Source organism: Artemia franciscana, chromosome 19 (assembly GCF_032884065.1).
Source record: "Artemia franciscana chromosome 19, ASM3288406v1, whole genome shotgun sequence".
Classification (NCBI taxonomy): Eukaryota; Metazoa; Arthropoda; class Branchiopoda; order Anostraca; family Artemiidae; genus Artemia; species Artemia franciscana.
Window position 1 is genome coordinate 29728518 of NC_088881.1, and position 22678 is coordinate 29751195.

The 22678-nt window shown below is 35.2% G+C and overlaps 2 protein-coding genes across 6 annotated transcripts in view; both read right to left on the bottom strand.

Annotated features, from left to right (window-relative positions):
* Positions 1–21969, bottom strand: part of LOC136039531 (uncharacterized) — a 61012-nt gene extending 39043 nt beyond the window's left edge. For 3 of the 5 annotated variants that reach the window (XR_010620476.1, XM_065723336.1, XM_065723333.1), the window contains exon 1: positions 21901–21969. Coding sequence is in view for 1 of the 5 variants with exons in the window: in XM_065723335.1 (XP_065579407.1) it covers positions 21901–21935 (35 nt within the window). In the remaining 4 variants the exon portion in view is untranslated. The remainder of the gene's footprint in view (positions 1–21900) is intronic. The other 2 variants (XM_065723334.1, XM_065723335.1) reach the window with 2 other exon arrangements.
* LOC136039533 (WD repeat domain phosphoinositide-interacting protein 3-like) overlaps positions 1–22678 on the bottom strand; it is a 475762-nt gene that overhangs the window by 344837 nt on the left and 108247 nt on the right. The gene's annotated exons all lie outside the window — the stretch shown is intronic.

The window sequence follows — 22678 nt, forward strand, 5'->3', positions numbered from 1 at the left end:
TTTAAATCTTAATCTTATCTATGTATCTTATCTTATAATCTTATGTATTTCAAATCTTCTAAATCCATTTAAATCTATGAAAATCTTCTTAAATGATTACTCCAACCTTTGAAGGAGTATTCTGACTCATTGACTGAGTTTTAAGTATATAGTTATATGAACCTTTATTAAAGTTCTAAAGGGTTGGGCCTTTATTTTAATGTTTTAGGGTGAACAGAGGAGCTTATATTTCATATAATGCAGAGCTTTAATTAGTCTAAAATAGGCAGTAAAGAGGCCACCATTTACCATCCAAAATTTAAATTGATAATATTTACACTTCTGATACATTTACTTTCTACTATACAAATCCCCTAAAAAACAACAATGTTGTAAAAGCCACCCCACTTTGAAAAAAAAAGCAATCATATCAATATTTTTGCCTCAGTGCCATATCAAGACTAAAAAAAAAATGACAGTAAAAAGAAGTAAATATCTTGCTTTTCAGCCCCACTGTGACAGCAGAATCCTGAAATATCATTAAGACCTCCTAAAGAAGTTAGGATTTTAAATTTACCCTCCTTGTTGTTATAAAACAAATATTTTCCCTAGTCGGCTTTTGTGGTAATATGGACAGATCCCCTTGATAAACTTAAATTTAATTAAATACTTTTTGTTGGAATGCATCATTAGTACAATCTAAGAGAGACTAGAAGTAACTGAAATCTTTTTTCAAACTTGTTTGCAAAAAGAAATGGTCTTAACAGCCAAACACTTATTAAAGACTTAACTATTAAGCACCAATTACAAAAAAAGGACTCTTATCCTAATCTAAACCAGAGCAAGCAGTCCCAACAACAAATCCACAACTACACCAGGGGGAGGGGTATCCCCCCATGCCCCTTGATCCTATACTGATATAACCAGTTTACCCATAAATTGAATCAACTTTGACAAAACCAAAACCAGAAAACACATAGGAAATATATAATTTTGGTTATTTATTTGCATATCAGAGGGGGGAGGTAAAGTATGTGGAGTCAAAGTTAAAAAGTACTAACCAAAACTATTTGACATATAAGGAAATTGTTTTTAACCCTTTTGTATAGGAAAAAAAAAAATAAGGTATCATCTTTGAGGGCCTTTATGAGGGGTTAAGACTGAAATTCTGAGCAGGCTAAAGTGATTATTGTGTTTTGAGAGAGCATAAAAAATACATTATATTAATATACAAACTGATATATTAAACTTATTCATAGGCCATTAATACAAACTGCACCACATTTACCTATAGCCTAAATATAAAAAATATGTGTGTTATAGAAGTGAAACTTTGCAAAATAGATCTTCTGCTTAATTGAAGTACAACGAAATTGTTTTCAGCTTCATAACTTTGCTCAATTCCCTTTTATAAGGTTTTTAAGATATACAAATACATTTCCTAACACTACAAATTTATTAGGCTATATTTTATAGGCCTACCAAAATATTAACCTGCTCAATTCCTTTCTAGCTTAGACCTAGGTTACATCTTATAGCCTAAGCCTAGTAGGCTAAAACATGGGGCAACCTTGAGCTCATCAGATCAAAATATATATAGATTTAACAGTAGAATTCTAGCTAATTGACTTCTTGCTATCTCAGAAAGGGTTTAGGTTAGGAAAATAAACCTTCAGGGATAAATCTACAGACTAAAGTATGTCCTGGGAAGGTATTTTGAAGCAACTACCTCCACTCCTTGTCCCTATAGAGGGCCCTTACCTATAATGACCTTTAAAAATATGTGTGTTATAGAAGTGAAACCTTGCAAAATAGATCTTCTGCTTAATTGAAGTACAGCAAAATTGTTTTCAGCTTCATAACTTTGCTCAATTCCCTTTCATAAGGTTTTTAAGATATGCAAATACATTTCCTAAATTTTGAAGAAAAAAAAACATTGATATGGCTTGTGCTTATTCTTGGACTCAACAAAGCACTAGAAATCCCTCCAACTCCCCCAAAGACAGCAGATCCAGTCCAGTTATGTCAACCATGTATCTATTCTTGTGCTTATTCTTCCCATCAAGTTTCATCCTAATTTATCCACTCTAAGCATTCTACAAGATTTCTGGTTTTAAAGATTTTTATTTCCCCCATCTACCCCCCTATGTCCCTGCATCCAACTCAAATTAAAAATGGAGCATTTGAGACATCATATCTTTCTATTTATCAAGTTTCATTAAGTTCCAATCACCCATTTGTAAGATAAACATACCTCAATTTTCACTATTTCTCCTCCCTCCAGCCCCCCTTCAGATGGTTGAATATGGGAAAAGACTGTTATCAATTGAATTTGTGCAGTTCCCTGACATGCCTGCCAATTTTCATTGTCCTAGCACATCCAGAAGCACCAAACTTGCCAAAGTACTGGAAATACCCCCAGCAACTCCCACAAAGAGAGCAGATGCAGTCTGGATATATCAATCACATATCTAGGACTTGTGTGATTATTCTTGCCCCAAGTTTCATCCTGATCTCTCCACTCTAAGTATTTTCCTAGATTTTTGGTTTCCCCCCTCCAACTCTCCAATGTCACCAGATCCAGTTGGGATTCAAAATAAGAGCTCTGGGACACGAGGTCCTGCTAAATATTAAATTTGATTAAGATCCAATCACCCATTTGCAAGTTAAAACAACCTCATTTTTTCTAATTTTTCCAAATTACCCCCCCCCCTAAATTCTCCAGAGAGAGCATATCTAGTCTGGTTACGTCAATCACATATCTAAGATTTGTGCTTATTCTTCTGACCAAGTCTCATCCTAATATCTCCACTCTAAGCATTTTCCAAGATTTCTGGTTTCCCCCTCCAACTCCCCCAATGTCACCAGATCTGGTTGTGATTTAAAATAAGAGTTCTGAGACACAAGCTTCTTCTAAGTATCAATTTCATTAAGATCCTATTACCCATTTTTAAGTTAAAAACACCTCATTTTTTCTAATTTTTCCAAACTACCAAATTATGCCCCCCCCCTACTCCCCCAAAGACATTGAATCTAGGGTGGTTCTATCAATCAAGTATCTAAGACTTGTGTTTATTCTTCCCACCAAGTTTCATCCTGATCTCTTCATTCTAAGAATTGTCCACAATTTTGGATTTCCCCCTCCAACTCCCCCCAATCTCATCAGACCTGGCTGGTATCCAAAATAAGAGCTCTGAGACACAAGGTCCTTCTAAAAATCAAATTTTGTTAAGATCTGATAACCCATTTGTAAGTTAAAAATACCTCTTCAAATTATAAAAAAAAAATGCCCTCTCCCAACTGCCAAAAGAAAGCAGGTCTGGTTCGGTTATGTCAATCATGTATCTAAGACTTCTGTTCATTCTTCCCACCAAGTTTCATCCTGATCTCTCTCCTTTAGGCATTTTCAAAGATTTCTGGTTTCCTCCTCTAACTCCCTCTAATCTCACCAGATCTGGCTGGGACTTAAAATAAGAGCTCTGAGACATGAGGTTCTTATAAATATCGAATTATATTAAGATCTGATCACCCAGTCATAAGTTAAGAATACCACATTTTTTTAAATATTCCAAAATAACCAAATTACCCCCCTCCCCTAAGTTCTCCAGAGAGAGCAGATCTAGTCTGGTTATGCCAATCACATATCTAGGATTTGTGCTTATTCTTCCGACCAAGTCTCATCCTGATCTCTTCACTCTAAGCATTTTCCAAGATTTCTGGTTTCCCCCTCCAACTCCCGCAATATCACCAGATCTGGTTGTGATTTAAAATGAGAGTTCTGAGACACAAGGTTCTTCTAAGTATAAATTTCATTAAGATCCTATCACCCATTGTTAAGTTAAAAACACCTCATTTGTTCTAATTTTTCCAAACTACCAAATTATGCCCCCCCCCCAACTCCCCCAAAGACAGTGAATCCAGCCCGGTTGTATCAATCATGTATCTAAGACTTGTGTTTATTCTTCCCACCAAGTTTCATCCTGATCTCTTCACTCTAAGAATTGTCCACAATTTTGGATTCCCCCCTCCAACTTCCCCCAATCTCATCACACCCGGCTAGTATTCAAAATAAGAGCTCTGAGACACAAGGTCCTTCTAAATATCAAATTTTGTTAAGATCAGATAACCTGTTTGTAAGTTAAAAATACCTCTTTTTTTAAATTAAAAAAAAAATGCCCTCTCCCCCAACTTCCCAAAGAAAGCAGATCTGGTTCGGTTATGTCAATCATGTATCTAGGACTTCTGTTCATTCTTCCCACCAAGTTTCATCCTGATCTCTCAACTTTAGGCATTTTCAAAGATTTCTGGTTTCCTCCTCTAACTCCCTCTAATCTCACCAGATCTGGCTGGGACTTAAAATAAGAGCTCTGAGACATGAGGTTCTTATAAATATCGAATTATATTAAGATCTGATCACCCAGTCATAAGTTAAGAATACCACATTTTTTCGAATTTTCTAAAATAACCAAATTATCCCCCCCCCCCCTCCAACAAGAGCAAATCAGGTCCAGTTAAGGATGCACTATAAAGCTTTGAAAACAACTTTATAAATCATAAAATATTCAACCTATTTCATTCCTAAAGAAACTATAATTTATCCCCCTCCACTCCTAGCAAATATATGGCCTGAATTAGACAGCCTATATCCCACACATTTTTTTATACATTGCTCTTTTGTTTATCCTCCCAACTTCACCCAGCTTATTTCTCATAATTTAAATCAACATTGATTCAAAGGATGTTTGTGGAGTATAATTTAGGTTCCTGTTCCTTTCCTGAAAGTTTCATTCAGTTAACAAAACTACTTTTTGAGACAGCAGTAAACCTATAACAAGGGACTATAATCAACCATAATTTGGTCTATAGGTGAATTTTAGGAAGTTGTTTTCATCCAGTTTAACAGCTTTAAGCCTCTTTTGAATCTTTATTAAAAAAGGGCAGCAATTATGCTGCTAACCAGAAAAAAATGCAATTAGTAGGGAGTCTTGTATCTAGAGAAGGTACAAGGATGTTCCAATACACTCAAATTATGACAACTCTAACTAATGCAGAACTAAGTCCTGCACCTTACTAGAGAATTTACAAGCAAGTAAGAGGAGTCATTAGCATCAGTATGGAAAACCAATCCAAAGGAGTTTGGTAAACATGCCTCAATTCAAAAGCCTGGTAGATATTCAGTAATAGAACTCTCAGTCAATAAGAGTTCTATAACCAATACTGAAGATATAGTTTATGTCATGAATATGCAGTTTGAGTCAGTTTCTGTCTTTCCAGATAATATTTCATGCCAGAAATACTGAAGTACAATATTGAGAAGCCTATGCAAATTATCACCATCAAATACATGTATGTAGAACATACAAGGTTATAAAATGGGTGATGCAGTTTCATACAGAAAGAAAGCAGAGGTTGCTATGATTGATGAGAAATTAAAATTTAACAAACGGGTGCAAATAGCAGTTGCTAATGCATCTCAGAACCTTGACTTAATCAATCATACAGAACATCTAACGTTAGTTATTTATCTAACATCTCATCTAACGTTATACCCTAAGTGTATGGGGGTCTGATGTGACCATTGCTATAATTTGGGATGTGTACTGCAATGACCCTGAACAAGGGTTATCAGCAGAAAAAAAATTTCCAAAGATGGGGGACAATGGATGCGAGAATCTTGATTATCTAAATTGAATAAGCTACAACTTCCAATGCTTCTGTATATATGTCAAAGATGTGATGTCATAATGACAAACTTTTGAATGCTGATTCCTTATGTCAAAACCCCATTCAATTTGACAAATCCTCTAGGAAAAGGGGACATATCAAGAATTTGTCCCAGAGAAAGGCAGATACCAAAGTCTGCAACCACTACTTCTCCAATAGAGTGATTGGCCATTGGAACAATCTTCCTGATATTGTGGTCATTGCTTCCACTGTTGATACCCTTAAGATTGTTGCTGACAAGAGCTGATCTATTTAACCAAGGAAGACAGAGTGGGATGGAATTGAGTCAATGACTCCCTGTTATCACTGACCAGGAACTCTACTAGATTTTCCCTTATTTTGCTGGACAATGTAATTTGAGGTAATAATAACAGGCGGAAAAATTGTAGGGTATGCTATCAGCTTACAGTTGGGGCTCTTGAGAAGGAATCTACCTTCATCCCTTTTTCACCTATAAGAGACACTAACCTTTGAGAACTTTTTTTTTCATAAAACTAAAACAGTTATAGATCTTCAGAAATAGATGTACACCATATATGAGACCCAGAAAACATATTTTAGCCACATACCTTTTCTAAATCCTAACCTGTTAGATTTAAATAAAAAAGGAAAGCAATATTAAATCCTTAGTCTTATCACCATGCTTTAATAGCTACTGGTAGGGCCTTTCTTGATTGCTTAAACATGAAATTTACCAACTAAAGTTGTATTATTGCTAATCTGGTTTTATGTTGAATTTTCCCATTTTTAGAGAGAATTTTATCTACAGATAATCGAAGATGTTGTTGCTGGTGTGAAAGATGAGTTTTGTGATGACGAGTTTCTAAGAATCTTCAAAAATCGTTGGGAATACATGCTTCAAGAAGCATGTATCAATCAGGAGCTTCAACACAGGCCTGTGAGAGATGGAGGTATAAAGTTTTTGGTATTATTGAGCATAAAGTGACAGTGACTTTGCTTTCCTGCTCAGTGTAAAATACCTAGTTCAATATCTGAATCTTTTATTGTGGTTTCTATCTATAAAATACTGATGAGTTAACAGAATGTTCCTGAATGGATATTTCATTAATGCTAAAACTATATAAATTATTTCGAAAATTATTTCATTGCTAAATGTTATAGTTTCCCAGAAGACAGCTTTTAGGTCAAGTAAGGTAGCTGTGGTGTCCATCAACATAGTTTCTGAATAGAAATGACTTGTATCACACTTAAGTTAATTTATAATTACTGACTAAATTAAATATATCTTTGATTGTTACAATAGAACTGGCTTTATTATTTTTTTTTATTGCCTGGAGTTGCTTTTTTTAATTTTGAAATTCAGCTTTTATTTCCCCCCTCTACATGGAAAAGGTCTTGAGCCTCCAGAACAAGTCCTAGCCATCTCAACCTATCTGTCATTATAGCCTTAGAAAGTGGATTTGAACCACACGTTTCATAGAGCCTAAAGTTTGAAATACGGTCAGTGAGCCTGGTACCCAAAACAGTCCATAGGCGATTTCTCTGGAAACATCTAGCAAATCTTCCTCCATTTTTTGGAGCACCCATGTTTGCATAGTGTATTATAATTTTGTTTTCTTATTTAACTTCACCAAAGCAGTTTGCATAGAAGGAGTCACTGCAGGAACTCCTAAAAGGGTTTGTTAGATTTGAAATTGAAACTTCTAGTGTCTATTTTCAGAGTCAAAGTAATTGGAGGGCAATCAGCACCCCTTCCTTCCCATGCGCCTATTTTCTCTGAAAACATCTGATAAAAGTTTTAAGAATGCCATTTTCCTGAGCATAGTTCGAAGGTCTAATAACTATGCCTTTGGGGATGACAACTCCCCTCTAGCCCTTGGGGCAGAGCTGTAAGTTATTTGATTTGCCCTTAACTTACATGTGATTTGTTATTGGGAAGAGGGGTTTGTGTCCAAAAAGGCCAACTGCATTCAGATAAGGCTTTCAGGAATGTTGAACTAAATCAAAGTACATTGTGTGCATGCAGGTTGTCAAATTTGCCTATCTCAGGAATGACTTAATGTATTAAGTTAGAACTTTCAGGGAACAATGAGGGGGATGATCAATTTACAGAATTATTCTTGATACCAGGGCGTTTATTCCCCCTTTTCAGGATAAAGTACAGCTTTTATGGATCAATTTTGGAAACTACCATTTTTCATTAAAATCTATGTTTTTGCAATAGAAGAACTACCCCCTGCAACACCCATATTGCACTGTTAACCCTAAAAATTTCCCTTTCAGTGGGATATAATAGATTAATCACTGGTTCTAAATCGCTATGAACATAAACTTAGCCTTAAACGTACTTTTGAGCCTTCAGTCTTCTTCTCCCCATCCGCTACAATACTACAAATTAAAGTTAATGTGTATTTTCCGATATACGTGCTTTTTGCATTACTAAATAAAAAAAAAGTGCTACTTTATATCTGCTGTTTCGAAGGTTCCCCCCCCCCGAAAAAAATTCCTGTGTATGTGCCTGATATATATATATATATATATATATATATATATATATATATATATATATATATATATATATATATATATATATATGTATATGAAGCTTGGCGGATAGAATAAACAAATGTCCTTGATACGGGATTGACAGAATCGTACTGGATTCGCTCTCTTTGGGGGAGTTGGGGGGAGGGGTTCAGTGATTTGAGAGTTTGGTGCTTCTGGACGTGCTAGGACAATGAAAATTGATAGGCGTGTCAGGGAGCTGCACAATTTGATTTGATAAAGTCGTTTTCCCAGATTCGACCATCTGGGGGGATAAAGGGAGAGGAAAAATTTGAAAAAATTAGGTATTTATAACTTACGAGTGGGAGATCAGATCTTAATAAATCTTGATATGTAGAAGGACATCATGACTCAGAGCTCTTATTTTAAATCCTGACTGGCATTAAGCCTCTTATTTTCCTTTTTTCAATCTATTGATTCATAGAATTTTATTAGAGCTCATACCATATGATCTCTTGGCTCTTAGCTCTTCTTGCCTTGTCACAAGTGCCATATGAGCTCTTAGCTCTTGTTTCTTTATACAGACTACAGGATCCTTCACATTAAGCTTTCAAACAATCTCAGTTTTACTAAAAGAAAGCGGGAAACCAAGTAAAATTTACAAAATTTTAAATAAGAAACTTTAATTGGCAAAAGATCTGAAGGTGTGGTATTTCGGAAGAGGAGGGATGGGAACAATGCGTGAGGCAAGCAACAGCACTATACATACAACCAAGGACGTCCCGACGGTAAAGACCCCGAAAACGAATTAAAAGACCAAATGCCTTGTGTAGTTTCATCTTAACATGCTGAACCAGGACTGGTTTAAAATCTCTTTTCGAAGCAGCATAGGTAATCCCAAATAAGTGACTATTGGCAACAACTAAAAAAATCACACAATTGCTGCAATCGAGAGTCGCCCTGACATTATCCTCTAAACAATTTACAACAAAAAATTGACATTTTTCAAAACTGATAGAAAGGCCCAAACCTTTTAAACAATTAATTAAAATATTAAAATTAGAAACAAGACTAGACTTGGACCAACTTAGAAGGATAATGTCATCAGCATATGCAATGTAAGACAGATTTCGAGATAATGAAACAAAAGAATTGAATATATAAGGAAAAATAATTCCATCTTCAAGATACATCATTAGCAGGTGGTCAGAATTCTTTAATGTGGCTGAATTAGCACAATGAATGTTTCCTAAATTTGTGTAGATATATTTTTTATATGGTTTTAAGATATATTAAATAATAAAAAAAACAAGTTATTTTAACTGAAAGTAAGGAGCAACATTAAAACTTAAAACGAACAGAAATTACTCTGTATATGAAAGGGGCTGTTCTCTCTTCAACACCCTGCTCTTTACGCTAAATTTTGACTCTTTCTCTCCTTTCCACCTTTAAATACATTAAAAAACTTTAGTAAAGAGCGAGTGTTGAAGAGAGAACAGCCCCTTTCATATACGGAGTAATTTCTGTTTGTTTTAAGTTTTAATTTCGCTTCCTTACTTTCAGTTTCAAAAAACTTGTTTTGTTGAATTTCCGAACGTTTCTGAATTAATGCATGTTTTGATTTTGGCTCTTCGCGCATGAATAATTAGAACGAATTTTGTACATTAATTTATATTTTTAGCTAAATGGCTTTCTCATAGTTTTGGTCTGACGATTTTGAAAAAACAAGGAGCAGAGGAGTAGGCCAGGAGTAGGCCTAGCTACCCTCCAATTTTTCGATTACTTAAAAGGCAACTAGAACTTTTAATTTTATGATTGTTTTATTAGTAAAAATATACATAACTTACGTAACGAACTTCTATATTTGAAGGTTTTATTACGTATGTGAGGGGGTTCACGTCCTCGTCAATACCTCTCTCTTTACACTCAAACTTAAATTTTGTCCCAATTCCTTAACAATAACCCTTGAATCACAAAGGGCATAGAATAAAAAGTTGGAATTACTAAAATTACTTTAGCGTAAAGAGCAAGGTATTAGGAGGTGAACCCCTGATATGCGTAATAATTTCTGTTCGTTTTAAGTTTTAATGTTGCTCCTTACTTTCAGTTGAAAAAACTTTTTCATATTTATTTTTTCATTGTTTTTAAAAGGGAACTAGAACTTTAAATTTCCATTAGAATGAGCCCTTTTGCAACATTCTAGGACCACTGGGTCAATACAATCACCCCTGGGTAAAAAAACAACAACAATAAAAACAAAGAAACATGCATCTGTGATCTGTCTTGTGGCAAAATATACAGAATTCCAAATTTTTGTAGATAGGAGCTTGAAACTTGTAAAGCAGGGTTTTTCTGATACGCTAAATCTGATTATGTGATTTTTGTTAAGATTCTATGACTTTTAAGTGGTGTTTCCACCTATTTCTAAAATAAGGCAAATTTTATCAGGCTCGTAACTTTTGATGGGTAAGTCTAAACTTGATGAAACTTATATATTTAAAATTAACATTAAAATGCGATTCTTTTGAAGTAACTATTGTTGTAAAAAATCAGATTTTAGTAACTTTGTGCAGTCTTTGTTAGATTTTACTGATGTCACATACCACCAAAAATTATCAAATTTAGTTTAGGCTTATCAACAGAATCTGTCCATATTACTGCAAAAGCCAACTGCAAGGCAAAAATCTTTGTTTCATAATAACAAGGAGGAGAAATTTAAAATCCTAACTTCTTTAGGCTGTCAAAATGATATTTCAGGATTATTTTGTCACAACGGGACTGAAAAGCAAAATATTTACTTTGTTTTACTGTCTAAAATTTGTTTTTGAGTCTTGCTATGGCACTGAGGCAAAGAGATTGATAGGCCTATCATTACTTTTTTGGCAGTCCGTTTTGAGTCTGCTTTCTTTTGCAAAGAGGGATTGCTTTTACAACATAGCCTAGTTTTTTTATTTTTTTATTCTCTGCATTATATGTCATATCACCTCCTCTGTTCATCCTTAAACATTAAAATAAAGGCCAAACTCTTTAGTACTTTAGACCATTTCCTCTACCCTATGACACATAATTGTTGAGATTCCCTTTAAATTGCGGGTATTTTTTTGTTTGCAAGTTTATCTAAGCAACCTATTATGCCCCCCCCCCAAAGAAAATCCTGGATCCACTGTTTTCTCTCTGAAAATCCAAATTAAAATAACAAATTTCAAGACATTAAAATGTCTAATAACCAGACAAAGAGCCTGAGTCATAGATCTCAGCAAAGAATATCTAAACAGGTTTTTTGGAAGTGACTCAGAAAAAGCAAGTCTCTGACTGAGATTGGGTGCGCGAGATTAATGTATTTTGACCGAGTATTGGGCATGTTGGAATCCAATCAAAAATTCTGCCCGGGATTTAGTCTGTGACTGACAACCGGTTGGTTTACCCTAACTGATTTTTAGGGTTTTTGTCTTAAATTTTCACAATGGGAAATGGCAAAATAAGGTAAAACCTATTTCTGAGCAATACCCCCATCTATTAAACCTCTGTACAGGTAACTTTGTGAATTTAACTTTTAAATTCCATTTTCAAGCTGTTCCTAATGTAAGGTATGAGCCATCCTCTCCAGGGACATACTTTTAGGGATGCAGGCCTTGAGGTCCAGCTCTCTGGGCCCAAAATAAATACATTATTCTTAATATTGAGCCCCCCCCCCCCCTAAAGGCCCTTCAAAAAAGGAAAAAAATCCTGCACACATTCCCAACTCTCCCTTCAGGATAAAACTATGAAGCTAGCATAAGGAACCCAATACAAATTTTAGAAAAGCTAATGTAATGGTAAGCTTCCTACTCTTGCTTCTTGTTTACAGTTGGGCCTACTCAGAGAAAAACTAACATTCTGACAACCTATTAGCCTATTTATTGATTGAATTAATAGTCACCAAGGAATGAATTGATAAATCATTTTACAATAATAAAAGTATTGACAATACAATGTTGTGTTCACTTCGAGCAGGAGTACTTATATACTAACATCCAACTAAGTTTTAATACCATTTTCTAAATAACAATTGGCTGTAGTGACATCACAATTGTCAATTTACAGCCGTTTAAATTAACCATCTCATGATTTTCCCATCTTTCCCTTAAAAGAAATACTAAAATCTAAACTACAAGAGGATACAAACGTTCAACTTACCAAACTTGATTGAAATAGAAAAATAAAGTACTGCCGAACAACCCGCCATATTTCTTATGTTGCTGTTTTTAAATGATTAAAATGAAACGGGATAATAGAAAGCCTTAAGGATGGCTCAGATAACGTTCGTAAAGTTTGTAAAGTTGTCCGCAAAGCTCTAAAAGTTGCTTCGTTAGCCTTCCTTAAACCTTTACGTGAGTAAGCATTAAAGTTAAACTTTAGTTTAACTTTATGCCATCTAACTATATGCTAATTTCTTTAGTCCAAAAGACAATTCAAACCTTTTTTTCTAGGCCACTCAAATATAAACTGTTTTCCTACCCTTTCCATTAAGTGTGAATTCTCTTATTAGATTAGAGGACAACTACCCAGCCCCACCCATTGCCAATTTTAAGTGCCCCCTTCCTCAGCACTGATCAAAATTTTGGGATCGTCGTTTTGCTCATACTGGTCAGAAGATCTAATAGCTATATTTCCAGAGATGCAATGCCCCCCTCCCATATCCCCGGGCAAGGATTTAAATTATTGAATTTGCCCATTGTTTACAAGCAGAATTTATCATTTGAAGAAGGGGTAATATTTGATTCTGGGTGTATCCGAAAAGGCTAAGGGTATTAAGCTGAAGTTATGGAGGATGTTGAGGGGTTTGTTATGCTAAATCAAAAGGCACTACCATTCAGTTTATTAAATAAGAGGGTATTTTATTTACGGCTGAGGGTATTAAGTTGAAACTTAGAGGATGTTGAAAAGTGGTTGGAGGGCCGCCAGCCCTCTCTAAGGACCTTTTTAGCTGCCTTTCTTTCAAAAATATTCCATATTATTTAGTAATAGACTTTTTGTTCAAGATAGTCATAAGCTTCAACGACTATTAATATGGGAATGACATAGCCCCCCACAGCTTTGAAAAACGACACCGGACACAGTAAAACACACTGTGTACGTGCTGGTTTTCAGAAGGACGTACCATCAATATATAAGGAATGTCTGAAGGTATTAAGTTGAAAATTTTAGGGGACGTCGAAAAGTATTTGGAAGGCAGCAAGCCCCCTTGCCCCTTTTAGATGCTCCCTTTTCCCATCACTAAGAAAATGTTTGGAAAATCTTCTTTTTTCGAAACAGTAACACTCCAGTAACTGTTCCTCCGTAGATGCAATCGCCCCCCTCCCCAACTTGCCCGGGACAAGGTTTACAGATTTTGCAATTTGCCCTCTTTTATATGCAGGATTTATCATAAAGAAAAGGGAGATCTATATTCTAGGTGTGTTTGAAAAGGGTAAGGGTATTAAGGTGAAACTTTAGGGAATGATGTGAAGCATTTTAAACCAAATTTAAAGATACTATATGCATCCTGTTATCAAAAAAGTGTATATGCAATATCACATGAATAGATGAGGGTATTAAGTTTAAACTTAATCAAAATTAATGAAAAATTGAAGACCTTTAAATAAGATGCACAAAACGAGTTGGCTGTTTGTCGTAAAGAATGCACTAGTGTTGCCTATAGTAAAAGGTCACAAGACTTAAATGTATTATTATTATTGTTATTAATTTACCAGAGGCATTTCATTTGGAAGGGCTGATCGCACAAACTTGGGAAAAGGCTTATTTGATTGCAATGTTGAGGAGGATGTTAAAAAGTGTTTGGAGAGCAATCGATCTCCCTAGCATTCTCTTTTTATCTGCCCTTCCTCCAAAGACATTTGATCAAAATTTTGGAATATCTCGTTCAAAACAGTCAAAAAGTCTAATAACTATACTCCAGGGATGACGTAACCCCCAGACTCCCTGGGGTAAGTATTTTAAGTTATATAATTTGTCAATTGTTTATATAAAGGGTTTTTTGTTGGGAAAATAGGGCATGTTTCATCCCGAGTCTCCAAAAAGGTAAAGAATATTATGTTGAAATTCAAAATGTTGAGGGGGTGTAAAATATAATGAAAGCACACTGTGTGCAGGATGGGTGTCAAAAGGTCACAAGAGAAATGTTGTAGAAGAGCTAAGGGTATATACAATAGCATATAACCTCCAAACACTTTAACATAACCGAAAAACCAGGTCGAAGCACATTCAATATTAGAAAAAACTTACATTTTTTGACAAACTTTGTATCCTGATTCTTATAGTTCCATGGATAATATTTATGATATTATTGTTTTTCCGAAGTACCCAAAACTATGGGACTTCACTCGACATTAAAAAAAAAAAAAACTAAAATGCAATAAAATAAACAAAAATGAATAATGTTCATTCAGCTCTTGTATTTCGGACTATCAAACCCATGAGCATAGCAATTAGCTAACTTAAAATTTTGATAGACAACATTTAGAAAAAGAAAAGTTGGGGGGGGGGGATGCAAACAGTCTGATTGCTCTTGACTTTTAAAAATTGATCTAGAGATTCCAATTTAAACTGCAATTTCTAATCATTTGAGTCCCCTTCGAAGTTATTACGACCTTTTCCGGGGGCATAAAATTCAACTCTTCACACGGGTTTCGGGGGGCAAGGGTATGTGAACCTTGAAGTTTTGTCATCTGATCGTTGAAAAATTTCAAACAAAATGGTTATCCCAAATTCTGAGTGGGTGCATTTGGGGAAAAGAGGGTGAAGGGGGGGGGATATGTGTCCAACATCACTTTTTATAACTCTTAAAAAGTTAATTAGAGATTTCAATTTGCAATCAAATAAGCCACCTCTGATGTTTACACGATCACCCCTTACAAAAACCTTATCTGCCCCCTCCTTCGGGGGCCATAACTTACAACACTTCCCCCGGGCTATGTTGACCCCTGAGCTTTTGTTAATTTGATCTTTAAACTATTTTGAACAAAATGGAGATCTAAAAATTTTGATCAGATACATTTGGGGAAAAGGGGCCTTCCAGGGGAGGGAGGGGGTAGTTGCCCTCTGATCACTTGTGACTAGAAATTTCAAATTAAAATCGAATATGGCATCTCCGAAGTTAATCCAATTTACAACCCTTACCCGAAGGTTCTGGCCTTCCAGTAGTTATCCCTGTAGTGTTTGGTGAACTTTGGTAAATTTTTAACAAAATGGCTATATAAAATTCAATCAGACCCTTTTGACGAAGAGAGGGCTGGTGGAGGAAGCGAGGAGGGGTTATTGGCAACCAGATCACTTTTGACTCTTAAAAAGGGAATTAGAACTTTCAATTTCTAATCATATGAGTTCCCCCGAGTTGTATACGACCACGTATTCCATAAGACTTTATATGCCCCCACAGCATAAATTACAACTCTTCCCAGGCTCTAGGGAGGGGGGAGGTTATGTTGACCCTGAATATTTTTTTATCTGATTGTTGGCCTCTTTTGAACAAACTGGCAATGTCAAAATTTTGTTCCGATACAATTGTGGAAAAGGGAGTAGGTTTGGGGAGGGGGTAGATACCTTCCGATCCCTTTTGACTCATAAAAATGTAACTAGAACTTTCAATGAGTCACCTATGAAGTCTCTAAGACCCCCCCCCCCCTACATGAACCCTTATATGGCCTAGGAACATAGCTTATACCTGTTGCTCCAGTGCTTTAGGGGTTCGTGTCGACTCCAGAGTTTTCATTATCGCATTTTCGAACTATTTTTAACAAAATGGCTAATTCAAAATTTTGACCACATGGGCTTAGGGAAAAAAGGATGTGGTGGAAGAGGGGTTGTTGTTCTTTGGTCTCTTTTTTTACTCTGTAAAAGGGAACCAGAGCTTTGAATGTCCAATCAAATGAGCCCTCTATAATGTTTATACGAGCATCCCTTCTTTAAGAACCATATATGCCCCCAGAGAATAACTTATAAAGCTTACCCCCGGACCCTTGGGAGTTGTGCCGACCCTGAGTATTATTATCTGATGTTTCGACTATTTTTAAAAAAGTAGTTACATCAAAATTTTTGTCGGATGGGTTTGGGGAAAAACGGGTTGGGAGAGGGGGAGGGGCTAGTTACCAGATGATCTCTTTTGACTCTAAAAAAGTGAAATAGAAATTTCAATTTCCAATCAATGAGCCCTCTTAAGTTTATTGGAGCATTCCCTTTACAACAACCATATATGCTCCCAGGATATAACTTACAAGGCCTGCCCCCAGGCTGTATGGGTTGTGCAGACCCTGAAGTTTTCGTTATAGGATCTTCAAACAACTTTAAAAAATGGCTATCTCAAAATTCTTTATCCGATGTTTTTGGGAAAGAAGAGCGTGGGAGGGCTAGTCGCCCTCTGATCTCATTTGACTCTTAAAAAGTGAATTGGAACTTTCAATTTCCAATGAAATGAGCCATCTTTGAGGTTTATACGAGCATCCGTTCTATAAGAATCATATATGCTCCCAGGACATAACTTAAAAAACCATACGCCCAGGCCCTTAGGTTTATGTCGACCCAGGAGTTTTTGTTAAATGATCTTTTAACAATTTTTATTAAAATGGATATCTCAAAATGTTTATACGATGTATTTGGGGAGAAAAGGGCGATGGGGATGGCTAGTAGCCCTCCGATCTCTTTTGACTCTTAAAAAGGTCACTAGAACTTCTGATTCAAACCGAATGAGTCCCTTCTGAAGTTTATGCAATGACCCCTTCCATATGAAATGCCTTTGGGATCTCCATTAATATCTCAAGAACAGCTTAGATTATAAAGTTTTTACATCTCTTGCTGCTGTTGTGAATACTACAGTTACTACTTCTACCGAGTCTAAGGGTAAAAGGTGAAACTTTAAGGGAATATTTAGGAAAATGTTGAATTAAATCAATACACAATATATGCATAGGGATGGATCGAAGGGGGGGGGGGGGGTGAGCTACAGACATAACAGTCATTTATCTAAGAAATGCTTTGCAGTAGCTGAATATTTTCTAAAAAACAAAGTAGTTGATCATCCCAATATAACAAGAGATGTCAAGAATAGGTACTAATGAGTACCAAGTAAACTTGTACAAAACTATTTTTTAGACGTAGCACTAACAAAAATATGGTTTTGTCGATTGCACAACCTTGTCTTTAAAGACTCAAACATGCTGAAATTCATATCCTGGAAGTTTATCGGAAAACTTATAGATCTTGCCAACGAATTTAATGACGTAAGTAGTTTTAATATTCCAGAATCTTTGAAAAACTACTTGATGTATGAGGATGAGCATATATTATATTAGAACAAAATTTACTCAAAAATTGAAACAACAACTTTCATATCATGGAATACCGAAACCCTTTTTTGAAGAGAAAATACCACTTTTGAAAGGAAAATACCACTTACAATTTTTGAAAGGTGATTATTCTAGGGTATGATTTCATATTTCAATAAAGAAAAAATCCACTGAAGACAAAAATTTAACAGCAGGTTTGAAAGAAAACAAAAAACATCATTTCATGAGGGATTGCCATTTCAAGCTGATTAAAAATTGGTAACTAAGAATATTAATTTAATCAATCTTATTTTTGAAAGTTAATTGCAAAAACCAATATATAAGAATTTTGAAAAATAGTCAGAAACACAAAGAAAAGGATTTTAGATCAAAATGGGAACTGCACAAATGGAGCCACCATAGCCATAAGAAACCATGTAGGAAAATCACAGTCCCCTATCTTGAACAAAAGGAATTTGTTGTTTTTTTTTATAAATATTCCATATTTATTTCGTTTGCTTTCTTCACCACTAGTTGGACACAGAATCATCACGGAAAGATAATTATAGGCTGGTGATACTTTCATCAAGATCACTTGCCTTGTTGGGGGTTCCCCCCCCACCTTTTTCAAAGATTTTTGAAGGAATTACTCTAGCTTTAGTTAAATAAAGAATAACAGACAAACTTTTCTAGTTATATATAAAAATATTCATTCCCTTTCGAGTCAAGTTAAGAAATAAAAAGAACTTGCTACAGGAGAAAGTTCTTATCATTCGAGAGATTAAAAATAAAATAAAAATTAAGCAGTATTAAACTAAATTAACAAATACTGTTGTGTCAGGATTAAAAACTGTTAAACAAGTTTCTCCAACAAGCAAATAGCAAACCAAAATATGAATTCTTACAGAAAAAAAGAAGATATAAAATATTTTTTTCCATAAAAATAATGTCAGTAAAAAAAAAAGAAATAAATTTAAAAACTTTTTCCACATCACAAGTTTTTGAAAGAAAAGTTAAGGGCTCCTTTTCTAAGCCAAAAATTAGAGGAATTAAATTCAAATAATCTTCCAACCGTAAAACTATCCGTATCACTATCAATAAATAAATGAAAATCAAAACGAACAAAGATTAACAAGGGTAGGGCTCTATTCTCCAAGTAGACCATAAACTTCACTAATACCCCTGCAAACTTTAAACACAAAGCTAAGTACTTTAGATGTTGTTTGAACTAGAAGTACAAATATTTAATCAGTTAAACTGGATACCAAAGTGAAACCATGGCCCTTCCACCATGCCTTGTCCATCTCACTTCCAGATTATTAGCTGAATTATTTCTTGGGCAATCACTCAGTGGTAAATCCAGAACCAAATTGTTTTCATTATCAAAACATATGAAAAAAATAGAAGAAGATGAATAAAGATAAGTAGGTATTTTGGCAACCCTTCTAAACCATCTTCATTACAAATAAAAAACAAAGTAGACTTTTGAAGTTAACAAGAAAAAACAAATTGACAGAATAAATAGGAATGAGCAGAAACGAGCACAATAAAAATTTTGATAAGAAAGTGCATAACATAATTATAATGAACAGAAAGAACAAAACAACTGTAGTGAATTAAACCAAATATAAAATGGTAAAGACCTTTGCCAGTCTGGTTTTGGTGTAAAAGAAAAGGAAATAGCCTTTTAATGCTGCCACTTTTCTTGATGTTCAAGCCAATATATTTTCTTTATTGTTCAAGCCAAGGGATGGTAAGTTTCCTGTTTAGGTTTTTTGACAAGGTGTTTCTAATAGTGTACTTTTTGTTTTGATCTGACCCTATTTCTAGGAGTTATTGGTTATTTCATTTCTTATTATTGGACATTATCCTCTCTTACTAGGTTGCTAGCAAGCGCTGCAACCCGGATAGCAATAAATTACATAACTATAAATATGTTTGTTAGTGGGGAGCAGGGCTCATTTACAAACAAGAAAGAAAAACGAAAACCAATACATCATAGGCTATTCCCTCTGGAATAGCCTATCTGAGTCGACCATCCAAGCTGAGACTCCCCACTCCTTCAAAGCTGGACTCAACAGGGACTGGGAGAGGGCTGAGTGGAGGCTGGACTGGGAAGCTAAGCCAACATAATTACATCACTCACCACCAGCGAGAACTACAGGAGGATCTACCACCTAATCTTGCTGGCAAATGCGATTTAAGGTAATTTAAGGTAATCATATTACTGAAACAAACACAACCATTCTTGCTGGTATTTCTTATTGAAGAAACAACATAGACATGCAACTCATGTCAATCATGTATCTCTCTATTCTAAGCATTTTCCAAGATTTCTATCCCTCCAGCCCCTATGTCCCCAGATCCAATTCAAATTGAAAATGGAGCATCTGACACATAACATCTTTCTATATTTCAAGTTTCATTAAGATCTAGCCACCCATTCTTGGGATAAAGATAACTCAATTTTCAAAATTTCCCATCCCTCCAGTCCCCCCACCAGATGGTTGAATCTGGTAAACAACTGATATCAAGTCATTTTGTGCAGGTCCCTGAAAAGCCTACCAATTTTCATTGCCCTAGCACATTCAGAAGCACCAAACTTGCCAAAGCACTGAACCCCCTCCTGCAACTCAATCACAGAGAACAGACCCAGTCTGGTTATTTCAATCATGTATCTAGGACTTATGCTTATTCTTCACACCAAGTTTCATCCTGATCTTTCCACTCTTGGCATTTTCCAAGATTTCTGGTTTACCTTTCCAATTCCCCTCAATGTCACTGGGTCTGGTCAGGACTTCAAATAAGAGCTCTGATGTCTAAAATAAGATCATTCTTAATATCAAATTTCATTAAGAGCCATTCACCCATTTGTAAGTTAAAAATACCTCAATTTTTCTATTTTTTCTGAATTAACCATCCCTCTACTCCCCCCAGATAGTTGATTTGGGGAAGAGACTATTTCTAATTTAATCTGGTCTGGTTTCTGATACACCTGCCAACTTTCATTGTCCTAGCTTATCTGGAAGTACCAAAACCAGGCAAAACCAGGACCAAAAGACCAACAGAAATTGCAATCACTATATGTAACTTGGTAAATACCAAGTGCCATTAAAAAGAACAATTGGTGTGGCCTGAAATTTTGCTCAGTAAAATTCTAGTTTAGCTACTTTTTGCTATCTTGGAAAAGCCTAGGGTAACATAATGTAACTTTAAGGGATGGGTCTACAGACTAAAAGCATGTACCAGAAAGGTATTTTGATGTACCAACCATCACTCCTCCCTCTAGAGGGCTCTGACCTTTAAAATCCTTCTTATATATAAGGGAAACCAGAAAAAATAGATCTTTTGCTTAAATGAAGTATAACAAAACTGTTTTCAGCTTTACAACTTAGCTCAATACCAATTTATGAGGTTACTTACCAATTTATTGGTAAGTCAATAATATAAAGAGTCATATATTTATCCATGTTGGATCATAGAACTGAGTAGGCTATTTTAGGATTTATAAAATAATTTTCAAATTCTGTATTTTTCTCTGAAAGGGATAATGATTAAAAGAAGGTAAAATTCTAGTTAAGTGACTTCTTGCTATCTTGGAAAGGGGTTAGGTTAGGAAAATGAAACTTCCAGGGATGGGTCTTCAGGCTAAAGTATGTCCTGGGAAGGTAATTTAAAGTACTTACCTAAACTCCCTCTCTCTCTAGAGGGTGCTAACCTTTGATGACCTTTAAAATATGTGTGTTTAAAAAGGGAAACCTAGCTAAATAGATCTTGTGCTTGAATGAAGTAAGATATTTCCTAAATTAAAAAAAAAACATTGATATAACTCAGAATTCTACTCAAACAACAGGAATTATATTTTCAGAACTAGGCTAAAGGCACAGAAAAAGCAGCTGGTAACTGAAAATTAAGGCAAAATGTTGGTTTGTAAAAATTTTGATTGTAAGAGGCCTGCCATGTAGGCAAATTTCAGGGCCCTCTGGAGGAAGGAGTAGAGGTGGGTACTTCAAAATACCTTCCCAGGATTTACTTTAGCCTGTAGACCCATCACCAAAAAGTTTTATTTTCCTAACCTAACCCCTTTCCAAAATAGCAAGAGGACACTAAACTAGAATTTAACCAAAAAAACTATAAGTTCCAAAAACTTATCAGCCTACTAGTGGGCATCAAAGAATGATTAAATTAATGATTTTCAAGGTGTTTTCAATTATGTGTAATGCATATTTTTAGTAGAAGTACCTGAATACTAACATCCAGCTCTAAGTTTTAACACCATTTACTAAAGAGGTGTAGGCTAAACGGACAACATCAGTCTATTTTGAAAATGTAAACTTAGCAACCTTATGATTCCCCATATTTCCCTTGAAAAAATTAAGAAACGATAAACTCTAAAAGACAAGGTGGAACAAGCATTCAAGATTCAACTTACAATAGGATTATTAAAGATGCAGCCTGACATGCCATGCCATCATTTTTGTTTCCAAAATGGTGATGTTGCTGTTGCTAACAATTATATTAAATGAAACAGTGCCATGAGATACGGAAAAAGAGGGTCATCTATATTTTCTGTTAAAGACCAGGAGCTACTTATTGAGAAAATGGAATAAATTCTTACCAAAACTTAACGTATTTTATAATTTGTTGAAAATGAAAGTCTGTTTCAGCGATATAATTATTTGGGTGATAAGAACACATCACTAAATGCCCTTTTTCGTGAGCTGGAATGAAGGGTTAGGTTAGCTTTCCATTTTTATTCTCGTTATTTGCCTGATACTGCGAAGTGTCTCTGGATAGTGACTTTTAGCACACATTCAAATTATGACTCTGACGACTCTAACAAAATTTGGAGTTTTGACATTTTCTTTGTTATCATTAATTCTTACAAAATCAATACTGATATCGATTAATAACGCTGAATTATAGATAGAAGCTTATTATGATAATGGAAGCGTGGTCAATATTTTAAATATCGTTTTTCAACTGCCATTGTTCGCGACAAGTCTTTGCAAATTTCACTAGCCAGTCTTTCCATCGTTTTTCTTCGCGACTGGGACTTTTTCGTGGCTAAGACGTTGATTTTTCAACGTCATCAATCATCACTCATCACGACGTCATCACGTCAATTCACTCATCACTCAGCCAATTTAACTAGATCAAAATGGTCGAAACATTTAGACAAAAACTATGCGAACCTTTTCTAAATAAAC